Source organism: Diabrotica virgifera, chromosome 5 (assembly GCF_917563875.1).
Source record: "Diabrotica virgifera virgifera chromosome 5, PGI_DIABVI_V3a".
NCBI lineage: Eukaryota > Metazoa > Arthropoda > Insecta > Coleoptera > Chrysomelidae > Diabrotica > Diabrotica virgifera.
The window spans coordinates 151949996-151974288 of NC_065447.1; the positions used below are offsets into that span (position 1 = coordinate 151949996).

General features: G+C 31.7%; 1 protein-coding gene across 2 annotated transcripts in view; it reads left to right on the top strand.

Moving 5' to 3' along the window:
* LOC114329470 (forkhead box protein O-like) overlaps positions 1 to 24293 on the top strand; it is a 159562-nt gene that overhangs the window by 28515 nt on the left and 106754 nt on the right. For both annotated transcript variants that reach the window (XM_028278586.2, XM_028278587.2), the window contains 2 exons: positions 8173 to 8350; positions 8553 to 9019. In XM_028278586.2, the coding sequence (XP_028134387.1) occupies positions 8173 to 8350; positions 8553 to 9005 (631 nt within the window). In that variant the 3' untranslated portion in view covers positions 9006 to 9019. The remainder of the gene's footprint in view (positions 1 to 8172; positions 8351 to 8552; positions 9020 to 24293) is intronic.

The window sequence follows — 24293 nt, forward strand, 5'->3', positions numbered from 1 at the left end:
AAGAATTTAGTATGAACTATCTTGATCATGCTAAACGAGTATCAATAAAAATATTAGAGGTAATATGGAGACTTTTAGTACGTTTTTTAAGCACTGTCGTCTTTTTTTTTTATATTTTTATGGGGTTCATACCGACTAACCAGGATTTTCTCAAATGAGTTTATAAATTCTCTTAGTAATATGAAACAGCACATTTTGAAAATCCTTTAATAAATATCTATTTGCCTTCCAAAAATAATATTTTTATTGCTGAAAGATGGTTATAAAATGTCACAAATTTAATTTTAATCGAGTATTTTATTTTTACAAAACTTTTATACAGTTTGTTTGTTTAAAAAACTTGAATTGAAAACGCATTCAATGCGTTAAATAAAATCTGGAAAACAACTGAAATATAAAAAGCAACTAAAATCAATGTATTCAATACTTGTGTCAAAACCACATTACTTTACGGAGCAGAAACTTGGAAGCATCACAAAAGCACAACAAAGAGGCTACATACTTTTATATATAGGTCCTTAAGAAAGATACTAAAAATTTACTGGCTTAATAAAATAATGAATGTAGAACTATGGGAAAGAACAAAACGAACTAGTATAATAACAACAATTAAGCAGAAGAAATGGAAATGGATCGGCCATACGCTAAAGAAATTCAGCACTGGAATATTAACCAGAGGGAACAAGAAAGAAGGGAAACCAAATAATACTTGGAAGAAAATAGTACCTAACCAGAGAATACAACAAAATCGGCTTAAGATGGGGGGAAGTGAAAAACAAAGCAAGAAACAGAGGAGAATGGAAGATACTGGTGCGCAGATTAACCAGAGAATAAGCACAAATAAGATGCGTTGAGCTGGCCACCGGCCATCTTACACCATCGGCCATGAAACGCAGATGCGCTCAATACTCTAGGAGTGATGGTTATCACTAGGAATGATGGTCCAACAGGGAAAAAAAAACGTTATTCATATTCAAAAACAGAGATAATGTTATAAGTAAAGTAAAACGAATTAAATTTGAACATATTTTAAGATAGTTGTTTTTTAAGTGACGAAAATACCGTCAATAAATGCAGTTTTCTTTTACTAGGAGGGTTTATGAACACATATTTCCTTTATGCGGGAATGGCTCATCAGTTCAGCCTTTGTTTCTGTTTCTACCGCATTCATTCAAACTAATCAGTTTATTATTTTATATATCAAAAATTAATAATCGCCTTTCTATCCCTTTTTTATACCCTCAAGGATAAAAAATGTGGAATATTTTGAAATTATCGTTTGAATTGAATTTTTTTGTGCCCTAGAGGGCTTAGCACTTCCAGCGTCATAAGAATAGGATTTCTTTTTTGAATGCGCTGTTTTAAAGTGTCCTATAAATGCTCGATATGATTTAAATCTGATAAGGGCTATATAGGGGCCAATATAATATCTTAAATTGAATCTTATAAAGGTAAGTATTCACTATTCTAGTGACGTGAGGACGTGCGTTATCGTGCATTAGCATAAATCTGCCATACCTAATATGGCTGTCAAATGGCAACACAAGATTCTAAAATGTTTTGCATGTACAGTCGGAAAAATGAAAGAATACCCATGAACGAATATATAAAACACGCTGTATTAATAATAATTATTACATGTACTTGCGCTGGCCAATTTTTTGTGTGACACGGTGACAGGAAAATACAGTGTGTTTTAAATGTTCGTTCATGGGTATTCTTTCATTTTTCCGACTGTACATATCAGCTGTAAATCGCCCAATCACCTCCACAATTTCGGTACCACCTTTCCAAGCAATATCGCTCCAAAGCACTATGCCGCCACCACCAAAACTAACGTTCTGTATGAGGTTGCAACTGGTACACGGTTCGCCAACTCTTGTGGACGAAATTTCGTCAATCACGCTTCTATATGGTGAAGGGTATGCCAGTTGTAACCTCATACAGAGCGTTAGTTTTGTTGGTGGCAGCATAGTGCTATGGCAGCATAGTGGCATTGCTGCATAGTGGTATTGCTTGGAAAGGAGATATGCTTAGAATCCCAATGTAACAAGTAAGAAAACTTCTGTTGGAGTGAATGTAAAGAGAATAAGAATTATAAAATAAACTCCAACAGAAGTAAGGAAAGAAAACTAATGTATAGCAATGTATATCTCGTTGGAGAATCCGATGTTACAAAACACTACTTTAGCTGTAGGTTTTGTAGGAGTAAATGATAAGGTGGAGGTGTTTCCATTTGCCAGACTTATTGGATATGACGGATAACGTAGGTACGTCCTTACGTGTCGCTAAAATAGTGAATAATTACCTTCATGAGATTCAATTTTAAAGGTTCTATTGGTCACCATATAGCCCATCTTCTTCTTCTAGTACCGACTCCACTAATGAAGGTAGCTAGAATGTTATTCACATTATACATGAAGATGACATTGAAACGGTTGGAAAGTTTACATGCCTGGGAGTAGAAATATATGCTGACGGATCAGAAGATGGAGAAATACGGAAGAGAATAACGCAGGCAAACAGAGCTTATTTTGCCCTCTCCCATATATTTCGGTCTAAAAGTGTCCACCGAAATACAAAGATGAGAATCTATAAAACCTTAATGCTACCAATAACATGCTATGGAAGTGAAGCCTGGGTCCTGAAAGAAACATCCAAAAACAAACTCGGCACATTCGAAAGAAAAGTACTGAGGAGAATACTAGGACCTGTGAGGGAAAACGGAATCTTCAGAAGTCGATACAACAACGAGCTTTATCAACTTTATAAGGAAACACCCCTGTCAGACTTCATTAGAATACAATGATTGCAATGGGCCGGGCATGTGATGAGAATGGGAGAGGATAGGCTACCAAAAAGAGCACTGAATGCTAGAATGCAGGGAAAGAGACCGGTTGGAAAGCCAAGAAACCGCTGGGAAGACACAGTAAACAGCTACGCACAAGCCCTTTTAGGAGTCCGTGTATGGAGAAGAGCAGCCACAGACAAGCAAGGGTGGAGGCAAAAAATAAAGGAGGCCAAGGCTCAATTTGGGCTGTAGTGCCGTAGAAGAAGAAGAAGAATATTATTCAGCCAGAATATTTGTCGTCTACCAGGACCCCCTTTTCCTACGATTTTACCCTTCATAATCAGCTGTAATAACTCGTATTTATCATTTCTAAGTATGTGCCCCAAACATGCTGTTTTTTTTTTCTTTTTAATGGTGGTCAAAAGTTCTCTGTCTCTTCACATTATGTGCATCACCATTTCGTTCGTAATATAATCGGTCCACAGTATTTTCAAAATTTTCCTGAAAAGCCACATCTCAAAAGCTTCTTCTTCTTCTTCCTCTTTATAAGCAATTCTGCTTGTTCATTGGCGGATTGATACCTCTGTGGAAGGTTGTCACTCCATCTTTTGCGCGGTCGGCCGATACTTCTTCTACCGATTGGTGATTTATCTCGTGCTGTTTTGACCACACGTGTCTCCCCCATTCTGGTTGTGTGGTTGTTCCATTCTTTTTTTCTATTTAGTGTCCATTCGTTTATACACTGTACGTTACATTGTCTTCTAATCTCTTCGCTCCTCTTTCGATCTCTCAGTGTATTTCCTGTAATTCTTCTCAGTACTCTCATCTCTGCCGTTTCCAGTAGTCTTTGTGTTGTGGCTGTATCGGGTCTTGTTTCTGATGCATATGTCATTATTGGTTTTACACTGGCTTTATAAATTCTTGACTTCATCTCAGTGTTAATGTCGGTTTCGCCATATAGTGTTATTAAGGCATTCTGCCAATCTATTTGCTTTTTGTACTTGATTTCTCACTTCTTTGTCTAGGTCTCCATAACCTGACAATGTAATTCCAAGGTATTTTACTTCTATTACTTGTTCAATACTGATACCATCAATTTCTATTTTGCATCTGATTGGTTCTTTACTGATTACTATTGTTTTGGTTTTCTAAGATGAAATTGTCATATTGAATTCTTTTGCTCTTATGTTAAATCTGTGTACTAATCTTTGCAGACTATCTTCATCTTGGGTTATCAATATTGCGTCGTCTGCGTAGCAGAGTATTTTTATTTCTTTGTTTCCCATTCTATATCCTCTTCCTTTGTTGACGTTTTTGATAATTTTATCCATGATTAAATTAAAAAGCATAGGACTCAATGAGTCTCCCTGTCTTATTCCGCTGCCTGTATCTATAGGTTCTGTAAGTTGTCCATCTATTCTGACTTCCATTTTGTTGTTTTGGTAGATGTTCTCAATAGTTTTTATGATATCTAGAGGGACTTCTCTATTATACAGAAGATGGATTACATCTTTGAGTCTTACTCTGTCAAATGGTTTCTTTAAGTCAATCAGACATAGAAATGCTGGTCTATTACACTCTAGTGATTTCTCAATAATTTGCTTTATGACGAATATTGCATCTGTACACGATCTTCCAGTACGAAAATCCTGTTGTTCATCTGCTAAACTTATCCTCTGATTCATTACGTCTTGTAAGATTTTAGTTGTAAGTTTTAGGGTAGTATTTAACAAGTTGACACCTCTGTAGTTTTCTGGCTGCTTTTTATCTCCTTTTTTGAATAGTAGAATTAGTTCGCTCGTTCTCTATTCTTCTAAGTCTAAGCTTCGACACCATAAAGAAGAATAGAGTGGATATAACATTTTACCATCCGATATCGGATTTGGAGATTGATTCTTTGGTTACTCAGAAATTTACTCGTTTTCAAAAAGGTGAGGAATATAATATAGTTCATTATATAGCCCATATCTAATTTAAATCCGATCAAAAATTTATATGACACTTAAAACAACGGTTTCGGAAATGAAATACTATTCTTATTACAGTTGGAGGGCTAAGGAATGCAGCAAAAAAAATTTCACTTCAAATAATTTCAAAATATTCCATATTTTTGTCCATGAGTGTATATACGCCAGTCAATGGGAGCAAGAATAGTATATTACCTCCGAATTCTATCCTACTGTATGGATTTTAATGAAATTTTGTGAATAGCCTCTACTTATCTCCTAATTCAAAGTCTACCCTATGCCGATGTGTGCTTTTATCTTGGGGGTGGTTACCACCCCTTCTCAGGGGATGGAAAATTTTTTGGTTTAAATAACCACGGAGTTCGCTAGAGAACCAAATTCTAAGCAACAACTGTTCTATATTTTTTTTAAAACTCCATACTTTTTGAGTTATTCGTGGTTGAAAATTGGCCATTTTCATCTAACTAACATTATGCATCTAACTAAGAAAACTATATAAAACATTTTCGTAGGTTATAAAAAAAACAATGAGACACTTGCATTCATAAATCTTCTAGTTATAATACGAAAAGAGATGTGGTAGGTGAAAAGAGTTTGTTTTTTAGTGCATGCTCAGATTGGTGTATTCAACTTGAAATAACAGAGAAACGGTCGAGTTTAGGTGTATAATGCTACTAATACCTTTTGTAGTGTTTGTAAAGACCTTTAAAATGAGCAACATTTTAGGTCCGTTCAATTCAAACTAAGCGACATATACTGCAAACAAAATTGATAACTAATGTATTTTAAGAAAAAATTAGAAGTAATTTTAATCCCCATCCACCAAAATGTAAATGCATCGTTTGCCTTCTACAATACCTTTTATTATAGTGTTATTTCTATGTTCAAAAAGTTGGCCGGGTTTAAAATGAATGGTTTTCGAAAAAAATTGGATCAAATTATAGAGCGAATTTTTAAATTTTTTTTAAAATCTTCATTTTTCTCCATGTAACTTGAAAATGATAAGAGATAAAGCAATGAAAAATAAAAACGAATTTTTTATCTAAAAAACCTACATTTTTGTGTGGAATCTTTTTTCTAATCTTTTATCATTTTCGAGTTACTTACATGGAGAAGAAGGAAGATTTTTAAGAAAATTTAAAAATGCGCTCTATAATTTGATCTTAGTTTTTTTCAAAAACCATTCATTTTAAATCAGTCCAACTTTTTGAACATAGAAATAACACTAATAAAAATGATTGTAGAAGGAAAAAGATGTATTTAAATTCTAATGGATGAGGTATTAAATATACTTCTCATTCATTTCTTCTAAAAATGCATTAGTCATCAATTTTTTTGCAGCATATCTCGCTTAGTTTGAATGTAATCGACATTTAATATTGCTCATTTTAAAGGTCTTTTCAAGCACTACAAAAGTTATTATTATCATTATACACCTAAAATCGACCTGTTCTCTGTTATTTCAAGTTGGATACACCGATTTGAGCATGCACCAAAAAAACAAACTCTTCTCGCCTACCATATCCCTTTTAATACTATATAACTAGAAGATTTATAAAGGAACGAGTCTCTTTGTTTTTTATAAGCTACAAAAATATTTAATATAGTTTTTTTGTTAGATGCCTAGTTTTATAAGGTATTCGCAAAAATCCGTCCGAAAAGGTGTCATTTTTTAATGAAGATGGCCAATTTTCAACCACGAGTAACTCAAAAATTATTGAGTTTTCAAAAAATAATCATAGAACAGATTTTGCTTAGAATTAGGTTCTCTAGCCTCTTCCGTGGCTATTTTAACCAAAAAAATTTTCAACCCGAGAAGGGGTGGGGACCACCCCCAACATAAAAGTGTACATCGGCATACGGTAGACTTTATTTCTTGAGCTGTTCCGTACTTGCTGTGAAAATATCAAGTATATCGATGTGGTAGGATGGAATTCGGAGCCAAATACCCTCATTGACTGCCCTAATAACCTGCTTTATTTTTTTACTTTCAAAAATCGTTGTGTAAATTTTGATTTATAATACATTTATTTATTATCGATCATAATATCAAAAAAGAAACAAAAAAAATCGTTGCTAGAATTTTTTGATGTAATTTTGTCACCTACGTTTTAGGTAAAAAATAGTGCTACACTTTTTCACAAAATAAAATTATTCCCAATACGTTGCAAACTTAATTGTACATCTGCTTTATTTTCACAGCACCCCCTTTAACCTCCAGACATCTTATTGTGTGTTTACGTCAAATAATGTTATGTAATTTTTTTTATTATTTGTACGAGTATTAGGGTAGGTTATTTTGGTGTAGCATGGTATCAAAAATGTAAGTATTACTTAGACTTATACTGCTTGTTATTTTGTTTTTGTTTAACGAATTTTTGCTAAAATAAAAATAATAAACTCCAATGTTAAATCAGATCATCAACAGGATTTTCAACACTGATACATACAGAGTAAGTTTTATGTATGGGACGTCTCAATTATCTCGAAAACGGCTTGAACGATTTTTATAGTTTTTCTTGGGTATGGGTCTTCTACGGCCGATATTATAGTGGTAATTACACTGTTGTCAGATTTTCCGATTTTCTGGAAATCTAATGAACTTTCCTTTGTCAAATGAAACACTCTGCATATTTTTTTGCATTTTGAAGTCCTTAAGAAATACTGATTATTTTTCATGTAATTCTCCCTATACCTAAAAGCCGTAATTTCGGAGTTATGGCTACAATAATTAAAAAAAATTAAAACAAATTATAAAAATCAATTTTTTCGGCCCGGGCAGACATTATTTTAGGTTATCTGAGAATTATTTAGGTCAATGGGAACTTTTTTTTGGGAGACATTAATCTAAACGTCATCGTTTTAGAGTTATAACCAATTTAAAACTGAGAGAAAAAAATCAAAAATGACGATTCTCAAGGCTCAAAAATACAACTAAAAAAAATATAATCTTTGAAATTACCTCATTTAGGTAGAGGGAATATTACATGAAAAATAGTAAGTATTTATTGTGGACTTCAAAACGCAAAAAATATACAGGGCGTTCTATTTGAAATTTGAAGGTTTATTAGATTTTCAGAAAAACGGAAGATCTGACAACAATGTAATTACCTGTATAATATCAGCTGCATTAGAAGAACCTTGACCACCAAAATCTATAAAAATCGTGTAAGCCATTTCCGAGATAATTGCGTCGTTCCATACATAACACTCACTCTGTATGTACATGAAACAGTATTAAAAAATAATTCATCAGTTTTATCGTATTTTTGAAAATAAAAGTAATATATTCTGACTATACTACAATAAAATATTAACAAAAACAATAAACAGTATTAATCTTATCACTGGCAATCAAACGGATATTGTTGAAATGCAGCTAAAAAATAAATCGTTTTCCCATGTTTATTTTAGGTATATGAATGGGCAACCAGCACAGCCCCCACCACCGCCATATACAGCTCCTTACGAACAATTTCCTGGATGTAGGGACCTAGGAGGCGCCATACATGCCACCTCTCCTTACGGATTAACGCAGTGTCCAATCCACCGTATCCAATCGTGTTCTTGTATGCAACCAATTAAAGTCGAGGTAAGCCAACGTTTACAGCATAAAATATATTTTTAACGTTTAAACAAAATAAACATAAAATATAGACGAAGATAAAAGAGGAATGCGAAAACATAAATAGATACCAGGATAGCAATACGAAGACAAATCAAATTGTAGAAAATTGACTTAATCAGTTTCCTTGTTGCATTTAGTGGATTAAATGAAATATTTCTTATTACAGAGTATGTCACCTGCAGGCATGTCCCCCTCGTACCCCCACTCCGAACCCTCGCCGGATCCCCTTAGCTCTCAATATTTAATTAACAGAATGCAACGACCTCCTTCGAGTAGTCCTCCTCTAACTCCGCAACCAGCACAACAGCAACAACAACAGAACATCCCCTCGACGATGATGGGCCAGATGATGGCAGCGCTCAACAACAGCGCCATCTTGGATGACCTCAATATCAACGTTGAGTCGTTGCAGGGTGGCTTTGACTGCAACGTCGAGGAGTTAATCAACCACGAACTGAACATGGAGGGTAGTTTGGACTTTAATTTCCCTAACCAACAGCACCCGGTACCAGTTACCGTGTCCGCACAGAACGAACCACATACGGGAATAACGAATAGTCAGCCTAGTGCGCCACCTACATACTCGACTACGGTAACGACACCGTCCTGGGTGCATTAACAAAGAAATTTCAGGTAAGTTGATTTTTTTAATCAAATCTTGTATTGTGGTAAAGTAATTTTATAGCAACAAATTGACGCGACGCCACAGTGGTTCCAAATGCTGAAAACGTGGTCATGAGGCGAAAAAAGGAGTCCCTATTTAGGGATTTTTATGTTTACAGTTGTTTTCTCATTCTATCGTAGAGTCCTAATATGCAGGTATGAGGATCAGACTGGATGTATTCTGGTTCACAACTCAGGAACAAGTGGACCATGTCCGGGGTTATTTTGGCCGGCAGAGAAAGTGAAAAAGAAATCGTATATTGAAAACGCTGTAAAACGTTTTGTAGTTTATCAATTTTATCGCTGTAAAGCAGATTCTTCTTTTTTAAGTATGTAGTAATGTAAGATGTAACTTAAATCAACATTTATTAACAATACATGCCTTAAATTTGTTAATGCATAAATAGTGAAAATATACTTGAAATAATTAAAAATTTGTAAAGATGCATTCCAAAAGTACAAAATTCTGCATAATTCTGCGACTATTGTTTATTAATCTTAAAATATATAGTAAGGAGATACAGAATCACTTTGGTTTAGCTGCCTATAACTGCCTATCCATTGCTGGCAGTTGTTTGAATACAAAAGTGGGAAATGACGCATATTATATGATTCTGGCGATTGTTGAGTATATATGGGCAGTTGTACATAAGTAATAGGTTCTGAATATTGTACTTCATAAAGAAAATGTATTGGTAATCAGCAGTTTCAATAGTCCCTTATAGTATAACATTTGAAACAAAAATGCGGCTAAAATAAAATTTTCGAATTTCTTTCGTCCATATTGGATCCGCCATTTTGTTTAAAAAAAAAGTAATGTTAGATTTGTAATCAGCTACCTTTACGTACCAAATTTGACAAAAATTTTCCTTTTTGATTGATATTTTCAATTTCTTTCCGCCATGTTGGATCCGCCATTTTGGTTTTCAGAAAAAATAATGCCTGATTCGTAATCAGCGATGCCAAAAACCCTTAAAAACGAAAGTAATTCCGTAGTGTATAAACAATATACGCTTTTAAAGGTTCATGACCACGTTCTCGGCATTTGGAACCACTGCGCGACGGTAGGTTTGAAAATCTACACAGATTTAAAATTTCGTTTAGTAAGTAGATAGATTTAAAGGGGTGACCTTCTGGCCTATTCCACATCGACCTTTTCAGATCTATTGTGGTCTTCCAGTCCTAGATACCATTCTCTAGCTTGACCCTTTTTAAAAAGTCTCAGATCTTTGACACTGAACCTTCCATGTAGTTATTTGCCGGTGGATTTTTTTCTCCTAATACAAAGAACAGACTTTCACACTGACATATAATGTGCTCTGCTCTTTCTTCCTCCAAGTGACAGAATCTGCACAGGTCATCCTATGACAATCCCATCAGCTTCAAGTGCCTATTCAGCTTACAGTGCCCTGTTAGCAGACATACTATCGATTTGACTGTTTTCCTGTCTTTGCTAATTAATTCTGCCGTAAATTTTGGCGAAGGTTTTGAAATTAACTTTTTCGTGTGTCTTACCCCTGATGGATACCTCCACCATTCTAAAGATTTGTGAGTTACCCACTTTCTTGTAGCTGTTCTTGTTCCTGCCTTTGCAACGCCTCAGAGGGGTTCCGGTCCAACGAATGGCATTAATGAGCCTTGTTTGGCCATTTCATCTGCTTTTTCATTGCCCTTATGACCCTCGTGCCTCGGTACCCAGACTACCGTAACCTTGCTGTGGTCTCCTAGTTTAGGGTACACATACAATTCCATACTAGCTTAGAATTGACCTTTACAGAATTGAGTGCCTAAAGGCGGGTTCTTACTTGTTATTTTCGCTGACGCAGTCTAACTGATTCAGTGATACTGAACAAATAATGAACATGAGAACACATTTTCATTTTAAATGATCTAGTATATTCATACTTTTAAATAATCAGTATATTCATACTTTCAGTTAAAGTGAATACCAGTTCTACTTTTTATCATTTTTGACTGATCATGATCGCATAATGAATACTGAAATTGAAACTGAAGTGCAAGAACATAAATTTTCGTGATTTGTGCAGTGTTGCAAGTTTTAAGAGCAATTTTTTGCAGAATCTTCCAAAGCTAAATCTTTCAATATAGTTTCACTAGTACCCCATATAATTCTGCGAAATATACAGGACCTGGTCCACCATCTACGACGTTTTCTCCTCTTTTGATTCACTAGAATATTCTGTAATTCATTTATAGTCCATTCATTAACGGTAAAATATTGCAAAACCTTTAAATTTTAAAGAACCGCTTGGATTGACATGAAATTTGGCATACACACAGCTAACAAGTCAAAGAAAAAAAGTGATATTGTGCCGATATGTGCTTTTGCTCTGGGGGTGGTTTTCACCCCCTCTTGGGGGTTAAAAAATATTCGTCCAAACAAAGTCAGGAAATGGGTAAACTGGCTAATTTAAAGTAACTTTTGTTCTATAGAGTTTTTTCACTTAGTCAATACTTTTCGAGTTATTTGGCAGTGAATATGTTCATTTTTTCAACAAAATAACCACGCTTTTAGACGGTTTTTCGCAAATAACTCAAATTGTAAGTATTTTGTCGATAAAGCATTCTTAGCAAAAATATAGCCTATAAAAAATTTAAAAAAATAGTGAATATATCACGTTTTTTTATTTAGTAGAAGCAGAGTTATAGCTAATGAAATATAGGTTCATATTCGTCAAATTCCAAGTGGAATACTTTAACGTAAAATAACCAAAAATAAAGCACATTTCGGGGAAAACTCATTTAAACTTATTTAAAGTGTTTAAAAAAAGCTTCATTTTTGTTTTATAAAAAAAATTTCTAGCATCAAAATTAAACAAGTTACGCTCAAAATAAAGTTAGTCCCTTTTGGTTTTGGTAAAAAAATCGAGAAAATCACCCCCTAATTAGTATCTTAAATGAACTTAATAGTAACGACTTCACAAGTTTCTTGACTCGTGTATATATTGTTTATATGATCTGTAAGTTTCATCGGTTTAAAGTCCTTATTATTGAAACGGCTGTAGTTAAAAGGGGTTGAACGAGTCACTGATCACGAATGTATGCAAATTTAGAAACACCAAATCTTGATCAATTTTTGTCTAACAGAAAAACAAAAAAATACATGATATTCAGAAAAGCAAACCTGACTATTTTTGTTTTTCGAGATTTTTGGTATCTCTAACAATTTTAAAGTTATTTTGAAAAAAAAGCATATTTTTCAAAATTTAAATTTTTAAAAATTTTAATTTGAAACCAAATTTTTTCAAAAATAAACACTTTGAATCGACGAAACTTACAGATCATATAAACACAATATAAGAAAAATAATTTATGGAGCGGCAACGATTAATTTCATTTAAGTTGCTAATTAGGGGGTGGTCTTCCCGATTTTTTTTTGCAAAAACAGAAGGGACCAACTTTATTTTGAGCGTAACTTGCTTAAATTTAATGCTAGAAACTTTTCGTAAAAACAGAAATAAAGCTTTTTTTAAACACTTTAAAAAAGTTAAAACGGGTTTTCCCCAAAAAGTGCTTAATTTTTTGGATATTTCACGTCGAAATATTCTATTTGAAATTTGGTGAATATGAATCTATATTTCATTGGCTATAACTCTGGTTCTACGAGATCCAGAGACCTAACGCGTACACCATTTTTTTTTACTTTTTTATAGGCTATATTTTTGCTAAGAACTGTTTTTTCGACAAAATACTTACTTTTTGAGTTATTTGCGAAAAACCATCTAAAAATGTGGTTATTTTGTTGAAAAATGAACATATTCACTCGCAAATAACTCGAAAAGTGTTGACTTGGCGAAAAAACAAATAGAACAAACGTTACTTAAAATTAGTCAGTTTACCCATTTCCGGAGTTGTTTTGGACATATATTTTTTCACCCCCAAGAGGGGGTGAAAGTCACCCCCAGGGCAAAAGCACACGTCGGCACAATATCACTTTTTTTATTTGACATGTAAGCTATGCGTATGCCAAATTTCATGTCAATCCAAGCGGTTCTTTAAAATTTAGAGCAAAAACCGTGAAAGAATGGACTATTAGTAATTATTGTAAACATACTTTGCGAATAGCTGGTCTCAATTTTTTTAACCATTTTCATTACCACGATATCAAATGTTTGGATTAACTATAGGTGAAGATGGCAATTGAACGGAACGTTCTTGCCTGCCTTTCTATTTCTTCCAGGTAGTGAGTGATTGCTGTTATTTCTGCCTGGAAAACTCTGATATCCTTAGATAGACTTGTCCAGATAGAACATAACTTTTATTATGTGCACGTTTGTACTAAGATTCAATCGAACTATTCTACACCCTGTGTATTAGGTACTTTTTAAGTATTTAACTAGGTACTTTAAGTTTCTTTTTTTAACTTTATTTAACTCGGCCAGTAGTACAGAAAGCTTCAGAAGTGATTCGTATGAGTTAGAGTTTAGAGACTAACGTATTTAATGGATGACACCAAAAGAACAAAGTCGGTAGACGGAAGACGATTTATCCTTAAGTTTGAATCTAAGATGCATCATCGCTAACTATTCGTTGATTCTGTACCAATTTCGTTAAGAATTTGACAATTACCTGGATTTATTACGTTCCGGGACTTAGCACGGTCGTTATTCATCCCACTCCTGATGGTCTAATTTGTATGACAAGTGCTAGTGATTAATACCATCGTCTCGAAGTCAGTGACATCGTGATTTGTTTAATGCACATCTAAGCGAGATTAATGCGGCGGGTCGTCAAGAGTACGTGGCGCGGTCGGTAGGATTCGAAAAATTTCCAAAGGCCATCGCAATAACTTACACGAGATGGAATAATAACTGCTAGAAAGCGATGCGAGGATCCATCATGCATGCAAATTTCGGTTTCGCCGAGATTTATGTTAAATTTTAGAGAGAGGGTTCCGCGACATTCAATCGGGCGGTTGTATCTAGTGGAACGGCGCTATAGTGTGTCGACAAATCGTGACTAATATACCGCTGGTATCTATTTATAGAAATGGGGTGACTTTTTTGAATTACAATAAGAACCTCCACGATACAGTTTAATGGTATATGCAAAAAATATATTATTCAATTCAATTAAACTAGATATTAAAGAAATAAAAAAAATAAGATTATTACTATTTAAAATATATTTCCTAATTTGCATCACAAGGTGATGAGTAATGATTCGATGTTTAATTATTGCAATCGTTACATACATGTTTAAGGGCATAGGCGCAAAATGTCGTTTGTCAAAATGTTCAATGTGCTTTAATAGTATTCATTTTTTTCGAATCATGAGAAAACTAATAAATGTTTTTGAAAAATTTAAACGCAGAATGAAAGATTACATTATTACTGAGGGCCGAAGTCCCTTAGAATGAATAAAAAGTTTATTTTGAATGAGAAATCACACTAAATTTTCTCTTAGTTTTTCACCCCTGTAACTTATTAAAATAAACATTATAGAAGTTTTTAGGGACTGTCGACCCTCGGTTAAAACGTAATATGTCCCTGAAAACTTCTATAATGTTTATTTTGATAAGTGACATAGGTGAAAATAAAAGAGAACATTTAATGTGATTTTTAATTGCAAATATTTCATTCAAAAGAAATTTTTATTTATTCTAATTAACTTTCGACAGGCGACAGGAACAGGCGACATTTTGCGCCTTTCCCCTTAAGTTTCGCCACCATAAAAAATCCGAAAAACTGTTTTTTTTAGAAGGTTTTTGGGGATTTTTTCTATTTTATAGACTCCAAAATAGATCAGATCAATGTTTTTTATAGGTTAATGTGTAAATAGAATTAACTGAGTCCTTTAGAACATTTACGGAAAAACACGTTCAAATCCCCAAAAACCGCATAAAAACAGTTTTTTGGATTTCTGAAAGGTGGCGAAACTTAGGAAAAATCCGAAAAAAATTAGAAATATAGTGTTTGATAAAATACACAAGATTAAAAAAAATAGACTTGCAGCCGTCCCCAAAAAAAGTTATACGCTTTTTTCGAAAAAAAAAAACATTTTTTGAGGTTATGTAGATATACTCAACCTACGGGTCTATAAAAATAGACATGTTTTGTAAAAGTCTCAACTATGCGTGTGAATTTTTTCAAATTTTAAAATTGATTGCATTCCACATAAAAAAGTAAAAACTTAATCACATAGAACATAGAAAAATAAAAAAGAATTGAATTTTGGGTACTGAGGGAGGGTACCTTTTAATTTATTTATCCCATCCATAAGTGGAAAGTTGTATGCGCCACTGTCGACGCATGTGCCACTAAGAACTGATAGTACAGTGTTCATACGTTTACTTTTAGATTCTACTATTTAAATTATAGGCTATTATCGTGCCTAAAATTTCGCCTATAGGGGAGTGCAATTAGAACGACAACATGCATTCTTTCGGAAAAATTTAAACAAGCTTATATTTTTCTAAAACTTTTTTTGTTAGTTTGTATACATGTTAAAGTAAAAAGCTCTACCCGGAGATTTGGCCGGTAATTGTTTATTAATTGTTTAAACAATAATAATTGTTTTGTATAAATAATTTTAAAAATATCGATAAATTCATTATTTTACTTTGTACAAATATGTTTCTATTTTGTTTTTGAGTATGCTGAATCCGAATATGGCATTGCATTTGAAAATTCTTATACAGAAGCTCTTATACAGTGTGTCTGCGTAGCTAGGAACCACATGGAAAACTGTTTTATTATCAAATTTACGAAAAACAGTTATTATTAATAAAATGCTCTGGATAGTCAAAAATCTAAACTCAACCATCAGATATCAAATTTTATCAATTTTATCTGAGTTATGTCAAAAATATTAATTTCGTTAAAGGGTAAAGTACCTTTATATTCCAGAATATCAAAAAATGCTATTATGAAAAGTTGTTTGAAATTAGAAACTATATCTAAATATACAATTACATCATTCTAATCGAAAAACAAAATTTCAATTTTTTCTCAAATTACGGATACTCATCATTTTATTACAATTATGATAACTATTTTATTATCACTTTTACGAAAAAAAGTTATTCTTCATAAAATGCTCTCCCTAGTCTAAAATCTAAGATACAATCAGATATAAAACTTTTTTAATTTTATACGAGGTATGTAAAAAATATGAATTTTTCTTAAGAGTTGTTGGTGCCTTTATTATTCACAATATTTTAATTAGAAGGATGTAACTGAACACTAAAACAAATTTTTTAATTCCAAACAACTTCTCTTAATAACAATTTTCGATATTGTGAAATGTAAAGGTACTTTACTCTTGAGTGAAATTAATATTTTTTGACATTCCTCGTATAACATTAATTAAATTTGATATTTGATAATTGCATCTTAGATTATTATATACGACGCAGAGTATTTTATAAAGAATAACTTTTTTTCGTAAAACTGATAATAAAAAAGTTATCAATAGGTTCCAAGTTACGCAGACATACTGTATAAGAGCTAAAAAAAATTTTTGCTGAACATTTATTATTGTTGAAGCTTATTATTAAATGTATTTTAGGTAAGTTTTACAGAAAAAAGTTTTGATCACTTTGTATAAACATTTTTTTAGTTGGTAATTTTCGGTTTTTGTATTACATTTTTGTTATCTTTCTTAATTGTCTTAAAAAAAATAGTTTATTTCATTTCTAAAGTAAAATAATTTAGTGCATTTTAAAGACTACATCCTAAGTTTTAAAAAAGCACTTATAAAACTGTAATAGATCTGTTCAAACTTGAGTAATACCGTCTTAAAGTGGTGGTAATTCTATAAAACTACAAATATTTCAAAAATTACAATTTTTGAGACATCATATCATTTGAATTAAATTTTTGAGATTTTTTTTGAATGAAGCATCATTTAGTAAGTTGCTTGAAAGGTAAGTTGTGCAAGATTGAGAGTTTTATAAGAAAAATTGTATTAGTTACACATTTTTAGATCATTTTTAAACAAAATTCATAAACTCACTTTTCGCCCACACCGTACTTATGCCCATACATTTTATTTCTTTCTATTATAACCATAAGATAGCTTAATTATTCTTCTTTCATGTTCAATTTGTAAAATTTTATTTGATCAATTAGTTAAAGAATTACATTAAAATAACTCAACCGTGCACTTCGTCGTACGTTAGTTTACAGTGCGCCAATGTTTGTGAGAAGGGTGACTTTAGAGTTATAAATAAAAAATTATAGAAGATACAGATTTAATTTTAGAAAATTTTTTATATAAGGTTTTTTTGTAAAATTTTCTGAATTTTTCAATGGTTAAGTCAGTTTTTTTCTAAAATTTATACTTTCGGAGTTATTTAAAAAACATCTAATTTCGTAGTTCATTTGTTTAATAAAAATTGAAGCACCCACTTCTCGAGGAGAACTTTTTGATATGTTGTTTATTAAACATTTCTTAATGAAATTATAAAAAGTTCTATCTTGTTTGATTTTTTCCGAAGCGAAAATCTATATGCACTCCCCTACTATACCGGCTCTTAGTCTATTAGATACGCGTTTCATACTCTATTCTTCAAACTCTGTTGCATTATTGTTTCTTGACTACCTTCAGCAATTTATTCCCTATATACCTACATTTTTGTTTAGTCGTATTGTCAAATACCCACAAGTTCCTTTCATGTGGCGCGGTCGTTAAAGGATTTAATTACTAACGAAGCCTCGCGAATGAAAGAAGGGCGCTAGCAACGTCGTAGAATAAAAGTAGCTGCCGACACAATGTTAATTTTCGGTTTCACACTTGGGTACGTCGTTAAGTTAACGGATCAATCATATCATGCCGAAACGTATATAAATAATGCATGAGGCGACTCGCTTTTTCACGCGAATAATTCCTAACAAGTAAGCTGTTGCTCGAAATAGACTGACTGCTGCCAGTTTAGTTTTTCTCCCGAACATTTTCTTTCCTTTTAAAACTCACACACCAATAACAATTTACAATTACATAATACAAATAAAAACTATCTTTTAAAACCATTTTATCTTTTTACCAGCAATATACTATAATTCCATTCATCATCGTCCATTAATGTCGAATGGTATTAAACGTTGTTAGTTTTAAAAGCAAAAAAAGATCCAAAGAACCTGAGAACTAAAACAAATTCTGGTTACAACCTAAGTCCGAGTCTTCTGCAAGTTATAAATGGATACACATGGGGAGTCTACAATATGCATTTCCCGATACGTTAATTTATATACGTAAAAATCTAACAAAGGGCCTAACCGGGTAAGATGATGAAAAATGCCCCCAATTCGATTCGAATCCCATATAGGTCAACGTTTAGCACATATAGAGAAACTCACTTTCTGAAATTTTTAGCCCCCTAGGTGGTCACGTGACCCAACTAGAGCCTAATTAGGCTTTATATGTTTTTATTTTTTATTTCAGCAGCATCGAAAGTTAGCGAAAAACTTTAAATAAAAAAGTAGTAAGTTTCTAAAAGTTCTGTCCGAAAATATTTTTTTTTAAATTTTTTAAGACGATTTTAAAATTTTAAATGAGTATAAAAAATGTATAACGTGTATTTTTGCATATTGTTTCACCCTTAATTTTTTCAGATTTTTAAAATTGGTGAAACGTAGGTACTTTTAAAAATAAAACAACCGCATTTTTTTGTTTTTTTTTTCACTTTTTGATACTATTTTATACATGGTGTTTAAAAAAGGCAACACCGTCACTCGAATAGATAAAAAACTGAAAAACAATTGGGAAAAACAACAAATTGAAAAAAAAAATTAATAAAAAAATTTTGTAATGCCATCCATTTTCAAGATACAGGGCGTTGAAGAAAATAAAATTTTACACATTTTTTACGATTTTGCCGAAACTATTGGCAATATTATAATACAATTTGGCAGGTTTTAAAAGGTAGTTATTGTGCATTTTTTGACATACAATTAAGAATTTTATATTCATCATTTGCCCGCATACGGGTAATGGTCTGAACTTTTTAAAGAAAAAAAGATAGTACGCCACTGACACATTTCAAATTAACAATCATTTTTGAATTCCTCGTTCCATTTGTGACCAAGAATCTATCTTCCCATTTTTTCATACGACGCGCCATTTTTATGCAAGAAATAAAACATCTTAACCTTTACAAAGTATTCGAACTACTATGTTAAGTTTCTATACATCTACTATTAAGTTTCTATTATATTAAGTTTCTATTATATTAAGTTTCTATACATTATACTCGTAACTCGTACATCCATATAAAAACTTAATTCCAATACTTTGGAAGTATTGAGATATTTTATTTTTATAAGAAACCCCTTACGTTTGGATTCAGGGGTCGTGAGTTTGAATCTCATCAGAGTAGGGGAGTGCATATAGATTTTCACTTCGGAAAAAATCAAACAAGATAGAACTTTTTGTAATTTCATTAAGAAATGTTTAATAAACAACATATCAAAAAGTTCTACTCGAGAAGTGGGTGCTTCATTTTTTATTAAACAAATGAACTGCGAAATTAGATGTTTTTTTAAATAACTCCGAAAATATAAATTATAGAAAAAAACTGACTTGACCATTGAAAAATTCAGAAAATTTTACAAAAAAAATCTTATATAAAGAATTTTCTAAAATTAAATCTGTATCTTTTATGATTTTTTATTTATAACGCTAAAGTCACCCTTCTCACAAACATTGGCGCACTGTAAACTAGCGTACGGCGAAGTGCACGGTTGAGTTATTTTAATGTAATTCTTTAACTATTGGATCAAATGAAATTTTACAAATTGAACTTGAAAGAAGAATGATTAAGCTATCTTATGGTTATAATAAAAAGAACTAAAATGTATGGGCATAAGTACGGTGGGGGCGGAAAGTGAGCCTTACATGAATTTTGTTTAAAAATGATTTAAAAATGTGTAACTAATACAATTTTTCTTATAAAGTACCGTTACATTTCATAATATCGAAAATTGTTATAAAGAAAAGTTGATTGTTTGGAATTAAAAAATTGGTTTTAGTGATCAATTACATCCTTCTAATTAAAATATTGTGAATAATAAAGGCACTTAACTCTTATTCATATTTTTTACATACCTCGTATAAAATTAAAAAAGTTTGATATCTGATGGTTGTATCTTAGATTTTAGACCAGGGAGAGCATTTTATGAAGAATAACTTTTTTTCGCAAAAGTGATAATATAATAGTTATCATAATTGTAATAAAATGATGATGAGTATCCGTAATTTGAGAAAAAATTTAAAAAATTTTTTGATTAGAATGATGTAATTGTATATTTAAACATAGTTTTTAATTTCAAACAACTTTTTATAATAGCATTTTTTGATATTCTGGAATATAAAGGTACTTTACTCTTTAACGAAATTCATATTTTTGACACAACTCGTATAAAAATGATAAAATTTGATATCTGATGGTTGAGTTTTGATTTTTGACTATTCAGAGCATTTTATGAAGAATAACTTTTTTTCGTAAAATTGATAATAAAAAAGTTTTCCATGTGGTTCCTAGCTACTCAGACATACTGTATAAGAGCTTCTGTATAAGAATTTTCAAATTGCAACGCCATATTCGGATTCAGCATAATCAAAAACAAAATAGAAACATATTCGATCAAAGTAAAATGATAAATTTAACGATATTTTTAAAATTATTTATACAAAACAATTGTTATTGTTTAAACAATTAATAAACAATTAGCGGCCAAATCTGCGAGTAGAACGTTTTACTTTAATATGTATATAAACTAACAAAAAAGTTTTAGAAAAATATAAGATTATTTGAATTTTTCCGAAACAATGCATGTTTTCGTTCTAATTGCACTCCCCTAGAGGTAAGAAATTTTCAGACGTTCGGATACAATTAACGTCTCTATGTAAAGACAATGAAGTCGACTTTCCAAAGTAACAAGACTCAATGTATTACATACAACTGGGTATCTGATTGCAAAATCAACTGTACTCTGCCAATGGCCATTAGCTGTGGAGGCATTAAGCTAAATAAAACAAAATTTTCATTGGCGTGTTTCAGATTTTATTCTAAAGGGTCTTTTCCTGGCTGAAAGACCTTCTCATGCGTTTTCGATAGACGACATTAAGAGTTATCAAGATCCTTACAATTGTTGGCTATTAAAGTTTTTATGTAGTTTGCAGTTGCAGGAATTCAGAGTTTAAAAATATAACAATATTTACTTCCTGTTTCCGGTTCGTCAAATCGAATTCATTTCCTATAATTTCTTGTCAGTGTATTGCATTTAAAAAACGGATGTTCTACGGAAGGGTTTTGTTAAGAACGTCAACAAGGAATATCAACTTTCTACATCTAGGTTAGTAAAAGAGATTGATTCAAAGTGAACAAAGGCTTAAAATATTTATTAACGTCATTTTTGGAATTTAAATTAAATACCAGGAAAAATAGAAAGTAGGAAGGTCTCAGATACAGAATACATTATGGTAGGGGAGCCCAAGTGGGGATTTTTGCAGTTACATTACATTTGGCGGGGGCGTTACATTTTTGCGGGGGCAATTAAATTAATTGACGTAAAATGAAGAATGTATATAATTTATTTAACTCAAATTACAATATGCTGCTGTGAGAAAATGGAAAAAAATGTTTATTTCACACATAAACCTTTGTTTTCGCCTTAAATTAAATCCCGCAGCCTCCCACCTACCTCCTGGCAGTTTGAACAATTAACTTAAGCGAAAAGAAATGTTTATTTGCCAAATAAACATTTTTTTTTTCTGACAGCAATAGAATGTATTTTGAGGTAAATAAATTACATACGAGGCCATGAGAGCCAGAGTGGCCTAACTGATTTTAACGTTACTTTACATAATCACAGAAAATGATCAGAAGGTAACAGTATCCGATTGTTTTAGTAATTTTATATTATTGGTCAACATACAATTACTAAAACAATCGGATATTGTTAGCTTCTGGTCATTTTCTTTGATTATGTAAAGTAATGTTAAAATCAGTTAGGCCACTCTGGCTCTCATGGCCTAATACATTCTTCTTTTTGCGTCAATTTATTTCGAAAATTATTTTTTTAGCCATTCTGTATAAATAATGATAGTAGTGTCTGAATAGTGTCACTACTGAATAGATAGTTAAATGACCTTTCAAACGAGCTGCCACACGACGCCTATTCCCATTTAAATAAAACATCGATTACGTCGTAACGCCCAGATGGATGACGTCACTAGTATGAAATATAATATATAAATAAATTGTAATTTAAAAATAAAAATCTAATAACTACACTGCCAAATATCGAGGTGGACTTTTTTCTTTGGCCCACCCTGTATATGCATCTTTATATTGATTTACTATTATAATAATACGAGTATATCTTATTAACAATTTGAGCATTTTTTATAAATTACTTAGGTATATAGATACTACTATAAATAGATATCTACCTTATTGGCTTAACCGACTCTGCCAAATACCTACTATAAAAATAACTCGTCAATTACGAGTGTAAAGAAGAAATCGCATCTCTCAATATTCACACAAGATATCGAAATACGCAACCGTATCTGATTCGGTGTAAAATATCTATATACATCTATATCTACTGTACTAGTATATAGGATATAGGAAAGAGGAGGAAAAAGGATCCGTGCCACGCTAACAAGCGCTGTGCCTTTTCTATAAATGTTCCAATCAAAGAAGACCTTCAAATGCAATGAGAGCGCAACAGTATAATGCAATCTATTACAACAGGGAAAATGCCGTTTGGATGTTTAAAGATCGCATATATCTCGAATAATACATTTTTATTACCAACATAATTATTATCAGAAATGTTTAATTAAAATGTTAATTGAACGTGCCGCATGGGCTTTGAATTTATTGTTTCCTTTCTAAGCCTTTTTTCTACTACCACTTTCTAAATATTTCTATACTTGTCTTTTTCTAGAATTTCGGTAGTTAATTTTGGTCTAATAGTTTTCAAATTATAGTTACTAAATTATAAATGAATTGAAATTACTAATTAAAGTTTTTTAAATTAATTTGATGGCTTTGGCAGGGACCAATTAGCCAGACAATTTTTTTTAACTATAATAATTTTTTTTTATTTAAAACTCATCTTTCCTCACGATTACAATGCTGAAAAAATTAGTAAGGTAAGATTAATGTGTGCAAATTTTTCTTTTGTTTTCTTTATAATTTAATTTTTACTTATGTTTTTATATGTATAATTTCTAATTAAACTACAATTTCATATTTAAAACATTTTTTCGTATCTCTGATGCTAATCTTTCTATTCCTAAGAAAAGGGCATTTTTTACCAAACTACAAAAATTAATTATTCGCTTTTAACTCCATTTTATTAAAAACTAATAATTTTAAGCCGTTCAAACTTCTAGAACCTATTAATAATACATAAATAAAGAAGGCTAAATAGGGTCAATGACTAATGTTTATTAGGATGGTGATAAGGGGGTTGTTTCCGATAAATTGTTTTCTGAAAAAAATAGGGACTGACATTCTTTTCATTATAAATTACTTAATTTTTGAGCTAGAGACTTTTTTTTTATTTATAGAGATAGATATTTTTAAATGGTTTAACCCTTAAGTACTAACATCTTAAATCAATGACGTAAACACTAACTAACCGCCTGGCAGACGGGTTTAACATTTTAGTGGTAATTTTTATTTTTATTAAATATTTTAATGTAAAAAAATATCTCGCTGACTTACTGAAAGTATTGATTATCTAAAAAACACAGTAATTAATCTAGTTTTTCTGTATTTATTAAAATAAAAAAACATTATAACAAGAATGGAACAATTGTTTGTGTACCTTTCTACTCATGAAAAAAGTGTGATAAAAATTAAACAAATTAAAGAATCGTAATAAAAATTTAAAATCGAGTTAAACAAGGAGTAAGAAAAATGAAAATAAAAAGGTTTTTAAAAAATGTTAAAACAAAAAAAAAACTGACTGGTACTATAATTAGTACAGTGTAGCAATGGTAGTCAGTGGCAACATTTTCATCACAAATTGATTCCACTTCGCTTATGTCGTCTTCTGCCTCATCAAACCATTTCAAAAGAGTTTCCTTAGGGTCTTTATTCCCGTATTTGATGTTTTTTGACAACCTGGGGCATATTATGTGTAATGCCGAACTGAGCACAAACACTAACGTCTCTTAGACCGAAATCACATTTTGAGCCTAAATATCTTTCGAATCATAACCTGCCGCAAATTGCCGAATTCAGTACTACTAAAGAACAACC